The following is a 20,080-nucleotide window of genomic DNA, read 5'->3' as shown; positions in this document are numbered from 1 at the left end:
CTTTCTTTCGAATCAACAATGGAGCACCACGAGAGCGATTCTCCCACCTCGAGCGAGTCACCGACGCCCAATTTTTCCATCGGCGGGAGTACTCCGATGTCCGCTGCGATGCCTCAAATGCCGGGGATGATGCCCCAGTCTCAGATGCCACCAGGAATGATGCCCGAGTACTACAACATGTACCCGCAGTGGTATGGGATGATGCCCCAAATGCCAGGGTTGATGCCCCAGATGCCGGGGATGATGCCCCAGATGCATGGGTTGCCTGTCGCTGCGGGGGGAGTAGGCAGGGGGTCCCCCAATCGCCGGTGGACAACGTCTATCGGCCCTTTATGGATTTACTGTCGACGGACAACCCGGCGAGCTCTCCTCTCGAGACTCAGTTCACTGGCGTCGACACGTTCTCGTTCGAGGAGTTGGGGCTTTCTCCGATCTGGGATACTCCCGCCAGCGCACCACCGGAGACGGGGAGGGCAGGGAGGACAGGGCGAATGAGGGGCAGGGGATGGGGCGTCCCGGTGTACGGAGGCGAGGTGGGGGAGGGATCCAGCGGGAACAAGAGGACCGTCTGGAGCATGGACGAGTGCGTCGCGCTGGCGAAGACGTGGATCAATGTAGTGGAGGATTCATACGTCGGGGCGAACCAGCACATCGACCGGATGTGGTGGCGCATTAGCCAAAGCTACCTCCAGTTCAAACTGCAAGGGGGAAGGCGCACAACGCGGTGCAATGCCGGAAACAGTAGGAACGGTTGCAGAGACAACTCAGCCGATTTGCCGGCATTTACACAAACAACCTCAGCTCGGCAACCAGCGGCATGTCTGCCAAGGATGTGAAGCTCTTGGCTCATCATGAGTTCCCCGACGCTGAGAAGGGCTTCGGGGAATTCAAGTATTGGCCGGTGTTTCTTGTGGTGCAGTCTTCGCCCAAGTTCACTGCGGGTGATGAATCTGGCTGGCCGAAGCGGACGAAGATCAGCGCCTCCGGAGAGTACAGTAGCAGTGCTGGTTCCGTGGAACTCCCCCACCGAGGCAGAGTTCCTCACACCCACATCGTTGGGCCGCCGCCGTCGCCCGGTTGGGCAAAAGTCTGCGGCACGGATGTCGAGGGGTAGCACCAGCGGATCCGCCGAGGCTCAATCGACAGTACCCCCCAAAACGATCCCGAGAACCCCTCATTCGCCCGCATCGCCGCACATGAAACCTTGTTACGTGCGATGGTTGAATGGCGCCAAGCGACCGACCCCCATTACAAGCGGAAGCTTAAGCCCCTCCTCGACAGTATGCGCCGCGATTTGAGGTTCGACGGGATGTTGGACGATGACGACGAGGGGGGCGGCGGCGCCGACGGCGAGAGGACTGGCGACGAGGAATCCAAGGAGTGAGAAGCCGGTTTTTATTTTTATAATAATGTACTTTTTTTTAGTAATTATATATATTTTTTAATGAAGTATGATTTTTAAAAAAAATAAAGTGATTGCATTTTCTCCGTATTCGCGTCGAAATTTTAATTCCGCGGACAAATGCGCCGCAAAAATAAATGATCAAATGACTGATATTGATATATGCCGTAATAAATCAGAAATAATGCGCCGGATGTAAAGGCGGTTGTGTTGGTTAGCGGTAAGGAGACACGCGATGTATATCTGAAGTGAACACGTGGCGTAGTATCTTTGCAATCCAACTTGGCATAGCATATTCGCTTCCATTAGTATTTCCATTTGCTTCTCATTTTTGTCATATTATTAAGATTTTGAGCATACTTCATTAAAACACTACCACGTGTGAACTATGATTTACATTCGTGTCCTCAAATTTGTGTGAACTGTAATTATAAATCAAGTAAATACAATATGTGAGGTGAATACAATAAAGAAACTCACTTCGAATCAAATAATTATAGCCACTTCTGGCCTAAAAAATTGACGAACTTTTTTCGTTCATTTGATTTTTCTTTTCAAATTTACAATAGAAAAAAATATAACTTCAAATTTATTTGAATTGAATTAATATATTTTACAAGAGAATGGAGATTGCATTAAAAGTAACGATACTCTATACGTACGTATAGTTTGATTGTCATGGCTCATTATCATTAATTATCCATCTAGGATTAAATGGTAAATTATTTTAGTTGGGAGAAAGTGTCCATAACTTAATCTCGTGAACCAAATATGGAGTACATATATATTTAATCATGATAATAATCTTGCAACCCAAATAGTATAGTGTGCAGTCTCCTACCAAAAAAATAGTAGTCTCCTACCAAAAAAATTATGTGTCCACCCACATGACAATTTGTAACTAACGTGGCAAATTTACTCTTCAAATGAAATCAAATTAGAGTCTGTGTATTTTAAAAGATTAATCAATTCTATATATATATTTTTTATTATATATGGATTATAAGTTGGTAACATACACAAATTCTCAGTATTTCCATAGTATCTTGACATTCTAAATACGTTTGGTTTGCTAACGCCTAACGCGATTTACATTTAGTAAAATAGATTTCAAACACGTGCCTTTGAATATTCTTGTATAATTATTTCGAATCAAGCTCAAAATCATATAAAATTTTGTCATAAATTAATTTATAATATAATTCAATTAAAATTTAAATTTAGAAGTATTATCTTTATTCTTTTTTATAAATTTCAATCAACATCCATTTGTCCGTAATTAGGTTACAAAGTACTATAAGTGGACCATTAGCATTACCCAAAGCCCACAAATCCGTTATATATTTGGGAGCCAATTATGAAAAACACAAAACCTCTTCAAAGTAGAATATTTGGGAGCCAATCATTTTTTTTAAATTCCCAAAGCCCACAAAACCATTAGCATTACCCAAAGCCCACAAATCCGTTATATATTTGGGAGCCAATTATGAAAAACACAAAACCTCTTCAAAGTAGAATATTTGGGAGCCAATCATATTTTTTTTAAATTCCCAAAGCCCACAAAACCATTAGCATTACCAAAGCCCACAAATCCGTTATATTTTTGGGAGCCAATCATATTTTTTTAAAATTCCGTTTGAGTAGAATATTTATTTCGTTTTGAAGTTCTCAAACTGAAGCGCTTGTGCTGAAAATTATTTGTTGCTCTTGTAGTGTCGATCCGTTTGCAAAGAAGGAGTGGTATGATATCAAACCCTAATTACCCGTACTCAGGGTACAAAAGTACAGTTTTTGTTCCTTTTAATTTTGCATTTTTACTACGATGATGATTACCATTGTTACCCTATTCTTTTGATTTAAATGCTTATCCTTCTGGACTTGACAATGTATGTGTTACATTAGCACTAGTAATCAGACACTCATGTTATATCCATATTTTGCTTTTTATTTGCTAGTAGTCTTGCTCGCTAGCAATGGAGAGTTTTATACTCGTTCGGATAATTCAGTTTTGGAAGTAGTACACTTTTAGAAATCAATGGACCTCAATTAACATAAACTGATCGTTTATTAATGATGAAGCATATTAAATGTTTATATCTGTCTTGTAAAGGGAAGTATTTTTTGTTGAAATGTTTATCTCGAACGACTCAAAAAGGAATATTCTGAAACAAATAGCTGTGGTGCATGATGTTTTGATAAAAAGAACTCTGTGCAGTTTTATGATTTGTTTGTTACCAGAAATGGTTGCAGACTCGCAGTGACCAGTTTCTCAACCTTAGTTGTTGTTTGTTTGTTAATGGTATTTCTCTTCTTATCAGATCGCCTCAGAAGGTCTTAAGCACCGTGTTGTTGAGGCATCTTTGGCTGATCTTCAAGGCGACGAGGATCACGCCTACAGAAAGATCCGCCTCAGAGTCGAGAATGTTCAGGGAAAGAATGTTCTCACTAACTTCTGGATATGCATAACATGTTTTATACTTGTATTTTCCTCTGACTACATTTTTTATCTTAAAATTTTGCTGTTCACTTGTCGTCCGTAGGGTATGGATTTCACTACGGATAAGTTGAGATCACTTGTTAGGAAAAGACAATCGCTTATTGAGGCACATATTGATGTCAAGACAACTGATGCCTACACTTTGAGGTTGTTTTGCATTGGCTTCACTAAGAAGCATGTGAACCAACAGAAGGTTACATGCTATGCAAAGGCCAGCCAAGTTTGCTAGGTAAAATACCTTCAAAATTTTCATATACTGTTATTTCATTTCTATTGGACTTCATAATTTATACGATGAATCATCAATTTGTTAATTGTTATTAAAAATGTGCTTACATGTTTTGTTTGTAATTTTCTAGATTCATCGGAAGATGCGTGAGATCATGGTTAACCAAGCACAGTCCTGCAGCCTGAAGGAGTTGGTTCAGAAGTTCATTCCAGAGTCAATTGGGAAAGAGATTGAGAAGGCTACTTCAAGCATCTACCCCTTGCAGAATGTGTATATAAGAAAGTTTAAGATCTTGAAGTCCCCCAAATTTGACCTTGGAAAGTTGATGGAGGTAAGTTCTGGTTTATTCTGTCATGAATTTTCTTAATTGTATATTATCTTGAAATATCTTTTAATTGGAAAATCTTTTTGATGTTGTGGTCACGGAGTATTTATGAATGCCGAGCACTCAATTTTAAATATTTTTATTTATTGGCTTCGTTTTGATATACTTTGCTACTACTTATTAGACTTCGTTTTGATATACTTTGTTACTGCTTATTAGACACTCTGAACTTCCTATATTATTTACGTTGTTTTTGAAAATTTCTTGTGCTCCTAGCTAATTGATTCTATTCTAGTCAATTTCTCTGTATAAAAGCTAAATTTATTTTTAAAATTTATTGTAATTGATTCTTTTTTCATTATTAACATATTATATGAACTAAATAAAATGAACGTAGAAATATTTGTTAAGCAACTAAAGACAAATAAAATATTGCTTTTAAGAATATACACACTTCGATAATAGTTAAAGATTAATTATCATACAACTAAAAAATATTAAGAGGACAAAAACATCACAATAATAAAATGGTGAATTACCAAACAAATAAAAAACACATTTATACAGTATTCATAAAACTTAACATAAGAATAATAAAACAATAGTTAAACATACTTATAATAATACAATGATAAAAATAAAGAAATAAAACAAACATACTCCATTTTCTATCAACGCCCTTCCATATCAGCGTGAAAAGAATGTGATGATTTGAAAATCAAACTCTTCGATTATTTTTCTTTCTTTGATCTGATTATTTTTCTTTTCTTTCTTCTTGATCTCAATCCACTCTTTGTTCATTTACTTCAGTAAATCTATCTCGAAAAACCTATTTCATACCCAGAAAATCGAAATCGTCTTCTACACCCCATTTCATAGTTGCTCCTATAGTTACTAAAATGATTTGTTTTTAGTTCCTTACACATTAATTTATACTAGTATTTGGGCTAAAAAGGTAGCTTTGTGTACATGCATCGCTAGATCTACATTATTTTCTTTTATGTGGATTAGATAGTGATGTTGGTATCACTTTTTAATATTTTTTGTTTATCTTAACAAAAAAAATGAACTCGCGATTTGTCTATATTTTACTCATCTGTATACCGTTGAGCATTACAACTATACATTTATAACGTATTTTAGCGAAAAATGTCAATATTTTGTTCATTTATTTTAGATATAAAAAAATTATGTCGTTTTCATTAATTTCAATTTTAGTGGATATTATGTTTTAACAACTAATAACATGAATTCAATTTAATACTTGCATTTTGTGTAATTTGGCAAAAACACTTCAGATGGGTAGATATTTTACATATGGTGGTACTATATTAAGGTGATGTTCGGTTTCCAAGATAAAATAATACCAAGGTACACTCTAGGATTGAGTTGTGAGATTATTTTTGTCATAGGGAGTTAGCTATGACTAATTATCCCATGATTATCCATCTAGGATTGAATTGTGGGATTGAATATTACTAACCAAACACACCACAAGTTTAATCCCGGATACAATCTTGCAAACTGAATACCCCTAAGGAAATAAAAATGTTGTTTTGCACATTGTTTATTCTCCATTACCTAATACGCAATTAAATGGAGTACATTTTTCCAGTGAAGAATTAGTTACGGAGTACCGCACATCTTTTATTTTAGATTTGGTTTTTTTTTTTTAAATTTGCACAAAAGCCAAAAATACTGCCCCAATGTATTACACAAAGGTTTTAGTCTTAGACTTTTTCTACTACATTATTTGTCAATTGATTTAGTGTAAACTCACGAAAAGGCTAGGAAAATTTTTATTTTGAAAATTCTATTCATTCTTGAAAAGTTTCTTGTACTTTTATAAAATCCTTAAATTTTTGCATTTTATGTGATAAAATGTCGTACTATTATCTTCTATTTATAATTCTTTATTATTATATGCATACATTAATTACTTGTATTTACTTATGTTATTTTCTAATTATCTTATAATATCATAATCTCTGTATATTTTTATTAATATAAAAGGTATTGTTTTCTTTGTCTGTTACATTTTGACTCGGCATGAGTTTTAAAAAATTATTTGACTTTGTAAAAGAAATGAGTGAAAAAGTTAGTAAAATTTGAGTCCTCTTTTATACTCTGTATATTAATTTTATAATAGAATATGACGGTAAAGATTTTATAGAGTATGAGCCTCATTTACTAAAAAGGAAAAAGATAAATGTATTTCTAATTCGCAGACATTCTAAAATGGGAAAACATATTAGGTTTTGACTAACGGAGTGAGTAATATTTATTTCGAATCCATTAATTGACAATTATGATATTGTGGCGCTATTGGAATAGGCTATCGCTATCCGCTCTCGGAAATAATTAGGATACTAGTGCCACGCTAGCATATTTAAAATTAGGAACTAAACAGCCAAGCTGGGTGTCGAATGTTGAATGTTGATATAGTTTTTGCCTAAAACTCGAAAACCAAATGCATTTCACATTCTTCAAACAATTTCACACTAGGGTCGAGGGCCAGATTAATTTAATCACGTGGCTGATTATTGAAGGGAGTTCTTTTTTAACAGATATACTACCAGTTTTCCTCTTCTTCCTCACTTTTTTCAGGCTTTGCGAAAATTGACAATTCATACATTTCTTTTGCAAAATAAGAATTGATTAAATATTTTATTTTTGTGAAAATGGTTTAACTAACTTGAGACAATTTGAAATATACTACTCCTATGATTTAACTATTTGGGATGTAATTTAAATTGATTGAATCAAAATCTCTCGAGCTGCCGAACATAGCAGCTAATAGGATTCATAATCGGCTGGATTTTATGTTAGAAATTTAATGCGTTTAGTATGTTTTTTTAGTGAAAAATGTCTATTTGATATACTCCAGACAAATAGCCAGATTTGAGCTAATTGGAATTCGTTTATTAATTTAATTCACGGAAACGCAAAGTTGAATTTATTTATTAATAAAACTATAATTTTATTGGGAACTTGACGCAATTTCAAGCATGAATATGATAATTTTCTCATTTCAGTGATTTCACTGTCAAAACATTGCGAATTGCGAATTGCGAATGCTATTTGCTGCAATGCTAAAGAGCTGCATCAAAACCGTAAAGATCCAATTCTTAAACCCTAGAATTTATTCGGCTGCTTCTGTGAGTCACTACTCTTCTTCCCCAAACCGGTCAGCTTATAATCTTGCAGTTCAATTTGTCCTGAATGAAGCTCAGGAATGTCAATCCTCAAAAATCCAGCGCAATTATCCTGTTCACGAGGAAGAGGAAGAAGAGTCTTCGCAGCAACCAGCTCTTCCATGCAGCCAGATTTCACATCCATGGCCCGAGTGGATGGACTTAATGGAGAAACTGTTGAAAAATGGCTACTTTGACGAAATTGGAAACCCTTTCGCCAATAATGGACAAGTGGGCAGTAAAGAGGCGAATTGGATACGAACTGCTTGTTTGAATTTTGCTCGCGATCGGTACCAACTTATACGGTGCTATATCTATTGCTCTATCTCTTTACCAACTTATATGCTTTACTGAGAAATGATTTGTTAATTTTCTGTTTGAATTGTTTCATTTACATAGTCAATGTTTCTCGTTTGGACTGTGGTTTTAAATAAGCAATGTTTGTTTATGTTGGTAAACACTTGAATTGATTGTGTTGCTGTGGAATGAGTAAAATCAGATACAGTACTTGTCTTATGTGTGTATGCAGCGCTCAAAATGTTGCAAGAATTTGCTTGTTGCTAAATACTTGCAGCAGTTCCCGTTTTATATGAATCTACACTCTGATATGCAGATACTTGTCACGAAAAGACATTATGGTAATTGCTGGATCTGGATGTCCGAGCACGGATAGGAAAGTTGCAAACTCGGGAAAGCGTCTAAGGGCTCATGTTGGGATAAATGAAGGAAATGTATGTATTGAGTATGCCTTTTAATTAAGAGAACCATGTTGTGTTTGTTGTACTACTACTATATTTTAAGATAATGTGCTCTGTTTTAGTAGGTTTGCAGCTCGTGTATTCTAAGAGGTGATTGTGACAGAGCGTATGTGACAGCACGTGAGGATGAAGGGGGTAGAACCGTGGATGTTATGCGCTTTTTGTTGACATACGGTCTTCATCCCCTGATTGGTTCTGTGGAAAATAAGCCATCTTTAAACAAAAATGTTAAAGAATCTGTCAGAACATTATTAAAAGAAATGGTGGACGTCAAGGTTGATGACCATGATCACGACACAACACACGAAACTACTCAAAATCGGACTCCATCTACTCAAGAAAGTGGTGGCAACCAAGACCAGAGTCACACTCATATTCCACTAAAGCAAGGTGATTGGATTTGTCCCAAGTAAGATGCATATCCAGCTTATAGCATATATGCATAACCTGTAAGCCATTCACAGTTTTATAATATTGATGATAATTTTCTTATATTTTGTCTAGATGCAATTTCGTTAATTTTGCTCGAAATGTCAAGTGCTTGAGGTGTAATGGCCTATTCCAGGAAAGGTTAAAAAAGTTATCAGAAGAACAGGGGGATCTTCCTTTGAAGAAAGGCGACTGGAAATGTGACAAGTATAATAAGTCGAAACTAGTTTACTCCTATTTCACTGATTCGTTCAAATTGTTAGCGTTCCTTGTTATCTTTTTGTCTTTTAAATGGTTATTTTTTCCTGCAGGTGCTACTTTCTCAACTTTGCCAGAAATACGAGGTGTTTGCAGTGCAAGGAGAATCCTCCAAAGCGGCAATTGAATCCTGGCGAGTGGGAGTGTGACTCGTAAGGCTTCATATATGCGACTCATAATTTTGAGGACATGCTCAGTCGAATTTTGGAGATTCACATGGACCTATATTTGTAGGTGCAATTATATAAACTTCAAAAGAAATATGGTATGTCTGAAATGTGACCACAGGAGACCGATTGCATCTCAAACCGTGAACAAGAATAATCAGACACAGGTTTGGCATGAGCACGAGAGGTCGAGTAGATATAAGGGAGACGATTCCTTCAAATTCGTTGAGAGTGAAAATGAAGATCAAATTGGGTCAAGCTCATATCAATCACCTGGCTTCAAGGACTTTCCAGTTGCTGGAGGTAAGAGCGACTTGTCCCGCGAAGTGCAAAAGCATGACTCATGGAAAAGGGAAATGGCAGTTAAGAGCAGAGCTGTGATTCGTGAAACGGAAGATTCAGGCAGACACAAAGCATACGTATTTCAAGGAAGAAGGGAAGATCCTGCATCAGGCGTTGATGACGACATGGCTGAATGGGTTGGTAAGGGTCTGGGCTCATGATTATGAACATCAAATCTCTACAAAGTAAGATTATCTGTGATTTTGCTTGGTTTTAGAAAGTGAATTCCATGATACATTGGCAGATCATATCTCCAAGCTTGGTGACTATGTTTCCACATGGAGAAAATCTGTTGTTCATTATGGATAATGTAATGTTTTTATTTTTGTTTATGTTCGCTACATTGCATTTACTTGAAAATGATCAAGTGCAATAGTCATTTTGCAAAATGTTATGTTTCACCATTGGTCAAACCGGTCTGACGTATGAACAGACAACTAACTTCATCGGTTCGCTTATCTATCCTATTCTTAGAACATTGGTATTTCCATATTATAATGACAAAATGAAAAGCTCTAGTACTTATTAAAGCTTGCTTATTCCATTTGATCAATTTAATATCGAGCGATATCCTTGCCGATTTGAAAATCTGCATGGTTGCGTAACACTATTAAATATTGTTAACAAAGTATATAAATGATGCGATTTTAGTATTTTACAATAGATTCTACGAAAATGAGTAGTATTTTTGTAGAATGCTATTGCTACTACTATACCTCTCATACCGAAATTCAATATTTTTTCAAGTTTTACATTCAAAGTAGTACTAGTACTGCTATTGTATATTTATTACTAATATTCATCTTATATTATAATCTTTTGTGGGAAGTTAAATGCGTATTAAAACTTTTATCAGTGTTTTCCTCAAAGCATCTCAACATGGAAAAATTCTCTGTTACTTTAACAAAGTCATTTCTAACTTTCACTTCTATTCTATTCTATGATATTAATACAATAATACCAGGCTTTCTTTTGCTAAAGAGCATCAGTATAATACCAATTGTATTCTAAAATAGAGTAAAAGCCAAAAGTGGTCCTTAACATATGACGATTTTATAATTTTGGTCCAAAACATTATCTTTTGAATTATTTAGTCCTCCACAATTGAAAACGGACTGGATTTAGTCCTTTTTGGACGACACCGTTAAAAATTGACGGTAAATGCATGTTTAAGCTATTTTGATGGGATTAGGTAACTAAGTACGTTTTGTTAACTACCAGTACTCCTGCTAAATTATTAATTAATCATTTTAAAAAAAAGCTCCACGCGGTGGCAGAGAGGCAGCGCACCGCCGCGTTCCCGCACCATCTTGGCGGCAGGAGGTACTTCTCGTCGTAGTTCTTATTCAAGAACATGGACGCGATGGAGAACGACACCGCACCACCGCCAATCGCGCAGAAGCAAGAGGGTCCCGGTGACGGATCTCGACTGAAGTCTTTGCTGGATCAGAATATTGTGAAATTGAAGTTCAAATCAAAGAACAACACCAAATTAGGATTCACCGACAGTGTCAAACATAAGAGATTCAGTTCCAGAGCTCAAATACCGATCGATTACTCAGAAATTCTAGAGGAAAACACCTCTCACTAGCACGATCTCATGAAAACAGCTGGGTGGTGGTCATTGCTTGGCTGGGCAAACCCAGAAGGAAACTTCTTTGCAACCATTGCCTCTCCAAGTTCAATTTGTTGTAAATCTGAGCCATTTTCGTTGAATTTCTATGTTCCATTTTAGAGGAAGTCGGCCCATTTTTGTTGGATATTTTTTTTTGTTCCATCTTCGATTTGGTTCGATTGTTAGGGCTGATTCTAGTTCAAGGCTGTGACGATTTCCAGTTGAATTGGGGTTCTTTCCAGTTGAATTTTTGGGTTCTAGCAATTGCCGGAAATTTCAGTGATTTAGCTGCACACATAGCGTATGCTCATTTATCAATTCATTATTATTTCATTGCTTTTTGATTAATGAAATTAATGGGATTGTCATGATTAACAAATTAATTTAAGTTGAGGAGCGTGGTGGAGGAGATCGTGGCGTCGATAAAACGTTGGCGAAGGATTGCGAGGATAGAGATTGCGAGAGACGGAGGCAGCGTAGATGGAGATGGAGCAGAACGAAATGATGCTGGAATCCCATAAACAAATTGTTGAATCATTTTTGAAGGGATTGTTTCAGCTCAAGAACAATAAGAAGAAGGCGAAAAGTGAAAACAGACCCATCTGCAGATTCACCCTCAGTAATGTACTGTATTTTCTTTCTTATTTTTTTCCGGATTTTTTGTAATGCTTATAATATATAGAGTTTTATGCGTAATTTAGTTTTAAATAAATTAAATATTCTAATTTAAACTCCTAATCCAGTCAAAATAGCTTAAACATGCATTGACCGTCAATTTTTAACGGTGCTGTCCAAAAAGGACTAAATCCGGCCTGTTTTCAATTGTGGAAGACTAAATAATTCAAAAGATAATATTTAGAACCAAAATCATAAAATCGTCATATGTTAAGGACCACTTTTGGCCTTTAGTGTCTAAAATATCCACATTTAACCATACCAAAATAATGATACTGGTGAGAAAGAATAATGAAAACTATTCATATAGACACATAGTTGTAGTATATAGAATAGCATAGAAAATTGAGCACCTTTTCGTAGTGGAGAAATACAAGTTTGCCCTCTGCTTTTGGGAGATGCTAATTGGGAGCTTTATTCTTTTATTGCTATTTATCCTCGAAGATTGCAAAGCCATCCTGTCCTCAAATGTCATAACATACACTGCGGATATCAACTCTGACTTTTTCACTTCTTTGATCTCTCTCCCTCTCTCAGCGTGCAGTGAAATATGGGTTCTGAAGGATCTTCGCAGGTTGTTGGTGAGCTTCCAACCCCTAATTAGTTTCGCATTCAGATCAATCTTATTTTCGTTTCTTTTATTTTATGTTTGTCCCTCTTTGTTGGGGTCTCCTAGATGGTTACAGACTTCGACTTTGGGGAGATGGGGCCATTGATTAAGTTTCCTTGGTTTGTCTTTTGATGTGAAATGCTGTAGAATTTGCTAAGAAACTGAACTCTACTTTAATATCTTCAGCTATCAAACTTCTGTTTGCTGTATGTTACATATTTTATGCAAAATTTGAACCTAGTTCTGATAAGCTTAGCAATTTCTTCGGTTGATTCACATAAATGGGGCGTGCGGCAATTGAAATTTAGGAATCGGATAAATGGTGCACTGGATTCCTAAGGAGAAAATTCTTTGGAGAGAGTAGATTGAGAATAAGATTATTAAGATTTTATAGAAAGTATGATGCAGGGGAGTAGCTTCTTTTCCTTGATGAGGTCACAGGAGCATGGCTGCTGCTATGGCTTGAAGCAGCCTATTTATACTAAGTTAATAATGCAGAACCCAACCTAAGTTGTAATGGGTGAAATGCAGTATCTTGATTCAGCACGTTGGCGTTAGTTCGTGTGCATGTCTGATTAGTTAAGAGGTTTATATGCTGCACAACGTTGGCGTTAGTTCGTGTCCATGTCTGACTAGTTAAGAGGTTTATATGCTGCACGGCTCACTGTAGCTGAATACCGATGAACTTTTTCATGAAAATGTTAGCTAGCATGATTAAGTTGGGTCGGTATTTAGTGGCTGCTGCTGGTGAATACTGAACTATTAGGTTTTTGTGATTTATACAGAACTAGTAGTTTAGCTGTTATTCATCATCTTTTGAGATGGATCACTTCTTGTGATCAGCTGTTTCCTTGGCTGTAATTCAACCTTATAACCTTCTTGGATTTACAGTTTGTTTCTGAAGTTTCACAACAAAAAACCCCCTTCACTAAATGATCACGACTTAGTTCAGACCTTAATCTGATATACAACCTGTCAGAATCACACAGGAATATTTGATTGGCTCAAAGGTTTTGAAGTGAGAGTTTAAGAATGAATTAGGTGGAAATTTATGCTTGTGGTCAGCCCAGCTTCTTTTGATCTGTCTCTTCCTTCATCTTCAGTGTAAAGAAGGGTGTGAGACATCTTATGTTGACACTTGACCTACCGTAAATCTGGCTTCTTCAGACATCCGTTTACCTAAATCGATTTAGCCCTTTGTTTCTCCAACCTCCTTTGTAAGAACATTAATACTTTGTACTGGTAAGAAATCTGGAACAGTTGAGAATACATTTTTAATGAAAAATGTGAAATGACATGTGAAAGAAATTCATCCAAAAGGTTATACAAATATTGATGCTATGTAGCATCGGGTTTCAAACATTGTTAACGAAGGGCATTTCAGTTAATAGCTCACGAGTAGTGATATTTGAAGCTAATATTAATGCTTCTTACTTGGCTACATACTAGAGATTAGGTTTATTTGTCTGTCAGGCCTCAGGTGTGTCGTAAAACTGGATTTTACTGTCGTGCTAAAGGTTCCATCTTTGTTTCTGCTCCTGTAGTATGCTGTCTGTTTTTGTCATAGTTCATACAACATTATCACTTTAGTGATTAATCTTTCTCTGATAGTTTTGAGAATGCCATATACTGCCATGTTGATGTTTCACTTTGTTGTCAGACTCACAATTGTAACTCTGGATGTTATGCTGTTCTACTAATAAACAATAATGATAAAATTACTATAGCTACTCAACTAATTTTTGAGCATGCCAATTTAATTTTTTAAAACTCCTATTAATGGTCATCCCAAAAGTTGATATATCTATCTACATGATAATAGTAGACTGGGGCTTCCACCCTAAATTATTTAGTTGCAACTATAGCTTTGGCCTGGATGTTGTTATGAATTCTGTGTTTCATATAGCCATTTCTTAGATCACTTCAGTGATGTAACTCATGTTACTCAATACTCATGCATCCGCGCTTCCATGCGTCATCTTTGAGGACTTATTATGTTGTAACCATATTGATCCATGATGACATCAATGCTCCCTTTTCAGTACCAAGGAGCTTCAGGTTATTGGAAGAGCTCGAGAGAGGAGAGAAGGGAATAGGAGATGGAACTGTAAGTTATGGGATGGATGATGCCGATGATGTATACATGCAGTCATGGACAGGAACCATCATCGGTCCTCCTAATGTTAGTTCCCCTTTACATTTTTATTTTTCTCATTTAACTCTCACGAAAGTTGTGTACTACTATAAATTCCATTTCCCTTGATCGTGCACTTTCCCAGATATTCATTGACTCGAAATCTTGAAAAAATTATTGGTAAAATTTGCTTGTTACCTCTGTAATTGTATGAACAGACTGTACACGAAGGGCGCATATACCCGTTAAAACTATTCTGTGGGAAAGACTATCCAGATAATCCGCCAAACGTGAGGTTCCAGACACGGATAAATATGAGCTGTGTAAACCTAGAAACTGGTGTGGTAAGTACTCCTCTTAAGGAGGCCTGTTATGCGCTATTCCAGATGTGCTTTAACGAACAATTTCCAGGTCGAACCCAATCGCTTCCCTATGCTTTCTAACTGGAAAAGAGAGTGCACAATGGAGGATATCTTGATACAGCTCAAAAAAGAAATGATGTCTCCCCAAAATCGTAAGCTGTCTCAGCCTCCTGACGGTCAGTCTCTTCTAATTTGCTTCTTTGTAGACAAACTAGAAATTTATGAATCACATTTCATCACTCTAGCTTCTTGCTTGCTTTCCTTCATTGATCTGAACTGCGGATTACGAGATGCCTTTTATGGAACTGGCTGTTTAGTCGAAGAATTTTATTTGAATTTTGTTATTGATATGAAACAAGAATCTCTATTTCATGTTTGGTTTTCTATTATCTTTTACTTTCTCGTGTTTTATGTAAAATTCATATTTCTTGTTAACAGGCAACGAGGATGCTAGGTTGGAAAAAGGGATAGTCATCAGATGCTGCATTCTCTAATTTAGCCAATTATTACTATCATTATTATACATAAAAAACTGTAAAATGCCATGTAGTCTGTGGAATATGTATTATCCAAATGTAACATACTCACTTCCATTATCCATCCAATAATTTGTGTTATTGTATACATTGTGCACATTTTAGCTTTTACACGTGGACAAATAGTTGGCTGTTATTCCATTTCAATGAAAAAAAAAAGTTGAAGAAAAATGATTAATGACGTTTTGGGCCTATATATGTAGCGCATAGTTACATTTTGAATTGGGTTTATATGAATTAAATGTTGTCGAGACCAAAATGTAGTCTTTCGATTATTTGATTTTTGGGTTTAATTTCATACCCAAAATCCAACCTGTCATATCCACAATAAGTTAAATTGTTATTTGAACCAGAATACTATTTTCTGAACACTTGCATGTTTTTTGGGTTCTAAAAATTAAACAGTTGATCTTCAGGGAATGGATGGAAATAGTTTTTCGTAACTGTCCGATTCTGAATTAATTAGTTATTTTATTTCGAACGGACATGAAATTATTTTGATTAACTTTAATGAGATTAAGTGTTGTATATTAATAAAGTATTATAAAACCAAACAAAATAATTACAAATATTATATCTATATAATAAATTATATCCAAATACAAGAAAAATAAGCACAAGAGAATTTATATTTGTGATGCGTGTATATATATATATTTATCATTCGTAACACTAATACAAACACTCTAGTACTCCATTTCAACCAAGCTATAACTATATATATTAGCTTAAAATACCAACATATGGATTGACAACTCTTTGATTAAAAATGATTAATTTCTACATATATTAAGAAAAAGAACTAAGACTCGGCCCGGCCTGACCCGAGTCTGACCCCGCGTGAGGCCCTTAATGTGAACTCAGTCTAGAAGGCATGCTTTACGTGGACAAGTGATGCAGCATACACCAACACCAATTCGTTAAGCAATTAGCTATTGATTAACAAATAACAATCGAAAAATGTAAAGATCAAAATTAATAATGTGCAATATTCCGAAGTTATGCTTATACAAGCAGGTCATGGCTTTACAGATAATCACGACTTTAAGAAAAGAATACCCAAATACAAATGGTTTGTATTTCTTAAGTCTTAAGTTAAGAATGGATTTCATTTAATATTTAGTTAACGAGACACTTAACTGGAATCGAAATTGATTGCCCATACAAAGATAACATAGTAGTACTATAATTTATAAGACTTGTAATATATATATGTTGAATATTCTTGATATTAGATTTCTTCGAGGGACAACTTTTGTAGTCACGAAATAAGATTTCATTGTGAATTGGAGATAATTATTCGATCGGTAGACTCGTATTAAAGTAGTATTTTTTTCTTTTAATACAAGCTAAAAGAAGAAATTACTCAACTTAAGTGGAACATTATGTGGAAATACGAGTCACCTGTGAAAGACGGAGGGAATAGTTCCTTTTTAATATACCTTACTACTAGTAATAAATATAAATATATATCATGTCTAAAGTTAAACTGAAGTTGGTTAACTTTTAATTTGCCGCGACAGAAAGAGGTGAATTAAATAAGAGACGAACGTAGTAGTACGTATATAATATGGTGATGAATTGATGATTTAATATAGGCTAAAGCCAAAGTGTGAGTGGCTATCCAGTTTATTCGGACAATTGCCGCTTTGATTGGCCGAGCTCATTTATGCGCTGTTGTCCACAATACTATCCTTTCTACTTTTGGTATCTGTATAAAATAGTTATTCTAGGTTATCGACAGTTAATATTAAAAAATATTGACAAAAATATTCCGCATCTAAAATATGTGAAGTGCAACGTACAAATTTGTTCATAAACTAGAAACCATTTATGTAGTTCACTCAATATATTATTAATATGTATCCGAGTGGTCGGGAGATGGGGGCTAGCCTTTTAGGAAGAAGATCCCGTGGCAAATTTCGCTCTAACTAAAAATTATTCAAGATTTTTCTCTCCGAAATGGATACAGATTTAAGGAGACAACGCAAAACAGTATTGCAGTACCAACTTTTCCCATATGGTGCTTGAAATATAATTCAAACGGTTAATTAATAGCCAAGTAACATTGAGTGAATTCGACTCGACGATTGTGGAAATTAAACACATGAAATCTTCTGCCATGTAATTCAGAGATTAGAAGGTTGTGATTTTTTTCAACAAAAGAAATAGGGTAAGGGATTCAAGAGTGGTAAATGGTGACTTGACGCAACTGAGCGAGCATCAACCTGTGATCCAATACATCTCTCTTCTTCATTTTGACCTAAAACTAAAATGGAATCATATAAAAACCAAAGCTAAACATCCAAAAATAAATAACAGCCCGGAGGAATAATATAATTTCTCATGTTTCCACAATAAGCAAATTTACATTTATATTTAGAATTACTCCACTGATATTTTAAAATAATATTGCTACTAAAATACTTATTTTTTTCCCTTTTAAAGGTAATACTACTAGAAATAATTCTGACAAAGCGTAGCTTGTTTGTACGTGATTCCTTCGCCGCAACAATCTATATCATTTTTATCATGCCACAATTATTAGGTTAGCAATTAATTAATTTTAATGTAAGGGCCATTGGCGGATCCAGGTGGGGTCGCGCGTGGTCGGCCGACCCCACCGGCGGTCCACCGAACACTGCCGGAAAACATCATCTTCGACCTTTGACCTGGTGCAGTTCCGTCTCCGACCCCACGGCCAGCTTCAACTCTACCCGAAGCCTTCCGCCTTTTCCAAAAACTAAGAGGAGAAAGGAACAATACTAATAAGAATAGAGTAGAGATAGATAAGGGGAGGGGTTGCAGAAGAAGCTGATGTATTCTCAACGAAGAAGATGAACAGAGAGGTTAATATTGATTTTTGGGCTGATAAGTGGTTAATACTCCTATTGATTGTTGGGTTAGAAAATCTATAAGTAAAAAATCTAATTGATTGCCTCTGGTCACTCGCCGTTAATACTGCTTTTTCATTTAATTCGCCTGCCAATAATTTTCTAAGCCATGTAGTATTAACTTTTTTTCTCCTTAATTTTCCCACAAATTTACATAAATTCCTAATTTATTTAAGTTTATTAGTTAAAAAAATCAGTCAATACTGTCCTTTTTAAATAATTTTATCTTTATTACAAGAGTTACAACTTTCTTTATAAATAAAAATTCTATATTTCTACCAAATTATTATTTTGATTAAATAGAAAGTTATAGTAGGAGACTAAGATTAAGATTTTTGAGGGGCATAGGCTTTGCACAAAAAACATTGGTGCGTTATTGATATTCTTTTAATCATGTTTTATTATTTTTTTACTTTTATTTTGTTTATTTGACCTAATTTTTATGAATATAATAATTATATACTTATGTTTTTTTATTATTACCATCCATATTAAATTAATGGATAAATTTATTTTAAAAATATCTTGAGTTTGTATCTGTTCTCATGAGTTTTATCTGTTCTTCTGGTGCTAATGTTGAACACAATCAACTACTGGAAGATATGTTTGCAATTATTTCCAATAATAAAATTTCGGCCAGCTTCAAAATATGAATATTCGTAAAAGTTAAAAATATGAACTCGTAAAAGTCAACTATCGTGATAAAACAAAGATAATTTTATTTGTAATGTATTTTTATAATATATATAATATTATTATATTAATTATCTCGTCCGACCCCACGATTTTTAAATCCTGGATCCGCCCATGGTAAGGGCCCACGTTTAATTTTACTAGTAATCTATTTCTCTGGCTACATGCGCAACATTATATATTTATTTATGTGGATTCATTAGACTATGAGTCGCAAACATTCTTCCCATGGCATTGTTAAGAGTTGGCAACTTGGTACCACTACCAGATGTTGGTCAAACTATAAATAAAAGAATTTTTGTCCAGCAAGATTAATTCGCCCAACCGTACGGATCTTACTATTTATTTATTTATTTATTATAATAATAATAAATCGTTTTATAAGGTTTAATTATGAAATATGGTTGGCTTTAATTTGGATAGCGCGTCTGATTATTTTACCAAATAAATTTGCAGTTATTTAAGCTATATATTTACGGAATAAACTGCATTTGCCGGTCGAAGTTGTGTCTATATTTGTTAATTTGTATGATAAGAATAAAGATAATTGTACATTAATTGATAACAAAAACAATTATTATAACGTAGGGATAAAGAAAAAGAGCACGATTTGCGTGACCAATGAGATGATGTAACCATCCATTGTTTTAACTTTTAATCGTTGTTGTACTTTATCTTCTAATAATATATTTTTTTAAAAATATACTAGTAAATTTCAGTAACCGTGCCAAATCAAAATTAATAAATAATATAAAGGCAAATAAAAGATAATATTCCCATAATATTTGAAATTTTAAAGATAATTTGGTGTACTATAATTAATGTGTTTAATAACACCTGTATAACAATATGTACAAATTTATAATTTATCAATTTTGGAATGATTAGGTATTTTGATTTATTTCTCGTGTTTAATAACACCTGTATAACAATATGTACAAATTTATAATTTATCAATTT

General features: G+C 35.0%; 1 protein-coding gene and 1 pseudogene across 1 annotated transcript; both read left to right on the top strand.

Moving 5' to 3' along the window:
• Nucleotides 1-1,216: 1,216 nt before the first annotated feature.
• On the top strand, nucleotides 1,217-4,681 carry LOC121766695 (annotated as a pseudogene).
• Nucleotides 4,682-7,488: 2,807 nt separating this feature from the next.
• On the top strand, nucleotides 7,489-15,619 carry LOC121766694. The gene is made up of 12 exons (XM_042162961.1): nucleotides 7,489-7,952; nucleotides 8,261-8,378; nucleotides 8,471-8,814; nucleotides 8,910-9,041; nucleotides 9,146-9,244; nucleotides 9,327-9,759; nucleotides 9,846-9,911; nucleotides 12,439-12,472; nucleotides 14,544-14,683; nucleotides 14,854-14,979; nucleotides 15,047-15,173; nucleotides 15,436-15,619. Exons 1-12 carry the CDS (start codon nucleotides 7,528-7,530, stop codon nucleotides 15,489-15,491), a joined length of 2,100 nt encoding a protein of 699 aa, XP_042018895.1. The 5' UTR covers nucleotides 7,489-7,527; the 3' UTR covers nucleotides 15,492-15,619.
• The last annotated feature ends 4,461 nt before the right edge of the window (nucleotides 15,620-20,080 follow it).

Source organism: Salvia splendens, chromosome 15, assembly GCF_004379255.2.
Source record: "Salvia splendens isolate huo1 chromosome 15, SspV2, whole genome shotgun sequence".
Lineage (NCBI taxonomy): Eukaryota > Viridiplantae > Streptophyta > Magnoliopsida > Lamiales > Lamiaceae > Salvia > Salvia splendens.
Note: the sequence above shows the minus strand (reverse complement) of the source record. Positions and strands in the feature narration are given on the sequence as shown.

Excerpts from the sequence above, each read along its gene's own strand:
- LOC121766694 (XM_042162961.1), top strand. The coding sequence starts at position 7,528 with ATGCTATTTGCTGCAATGCTAAAGAGCTGCATCAAAACCGTAAAGATC. Across the intron at positions 12,473-14,543 it reads AGGATCTTCGCAGGTTGTTG|TACCAAGGAGCTTCAGGTTA; the intron begins GTGAGCTTCCAA and ends CTCCCTTTTCAG. Across the intron at positions 14,684-14,853 it reads CCATCATCGGTCCTCCTAAT|ACTGTACACGAAGGGCGCAT; the intron begins GTTAGTTCCCCT and ends TTGTATGAACAG.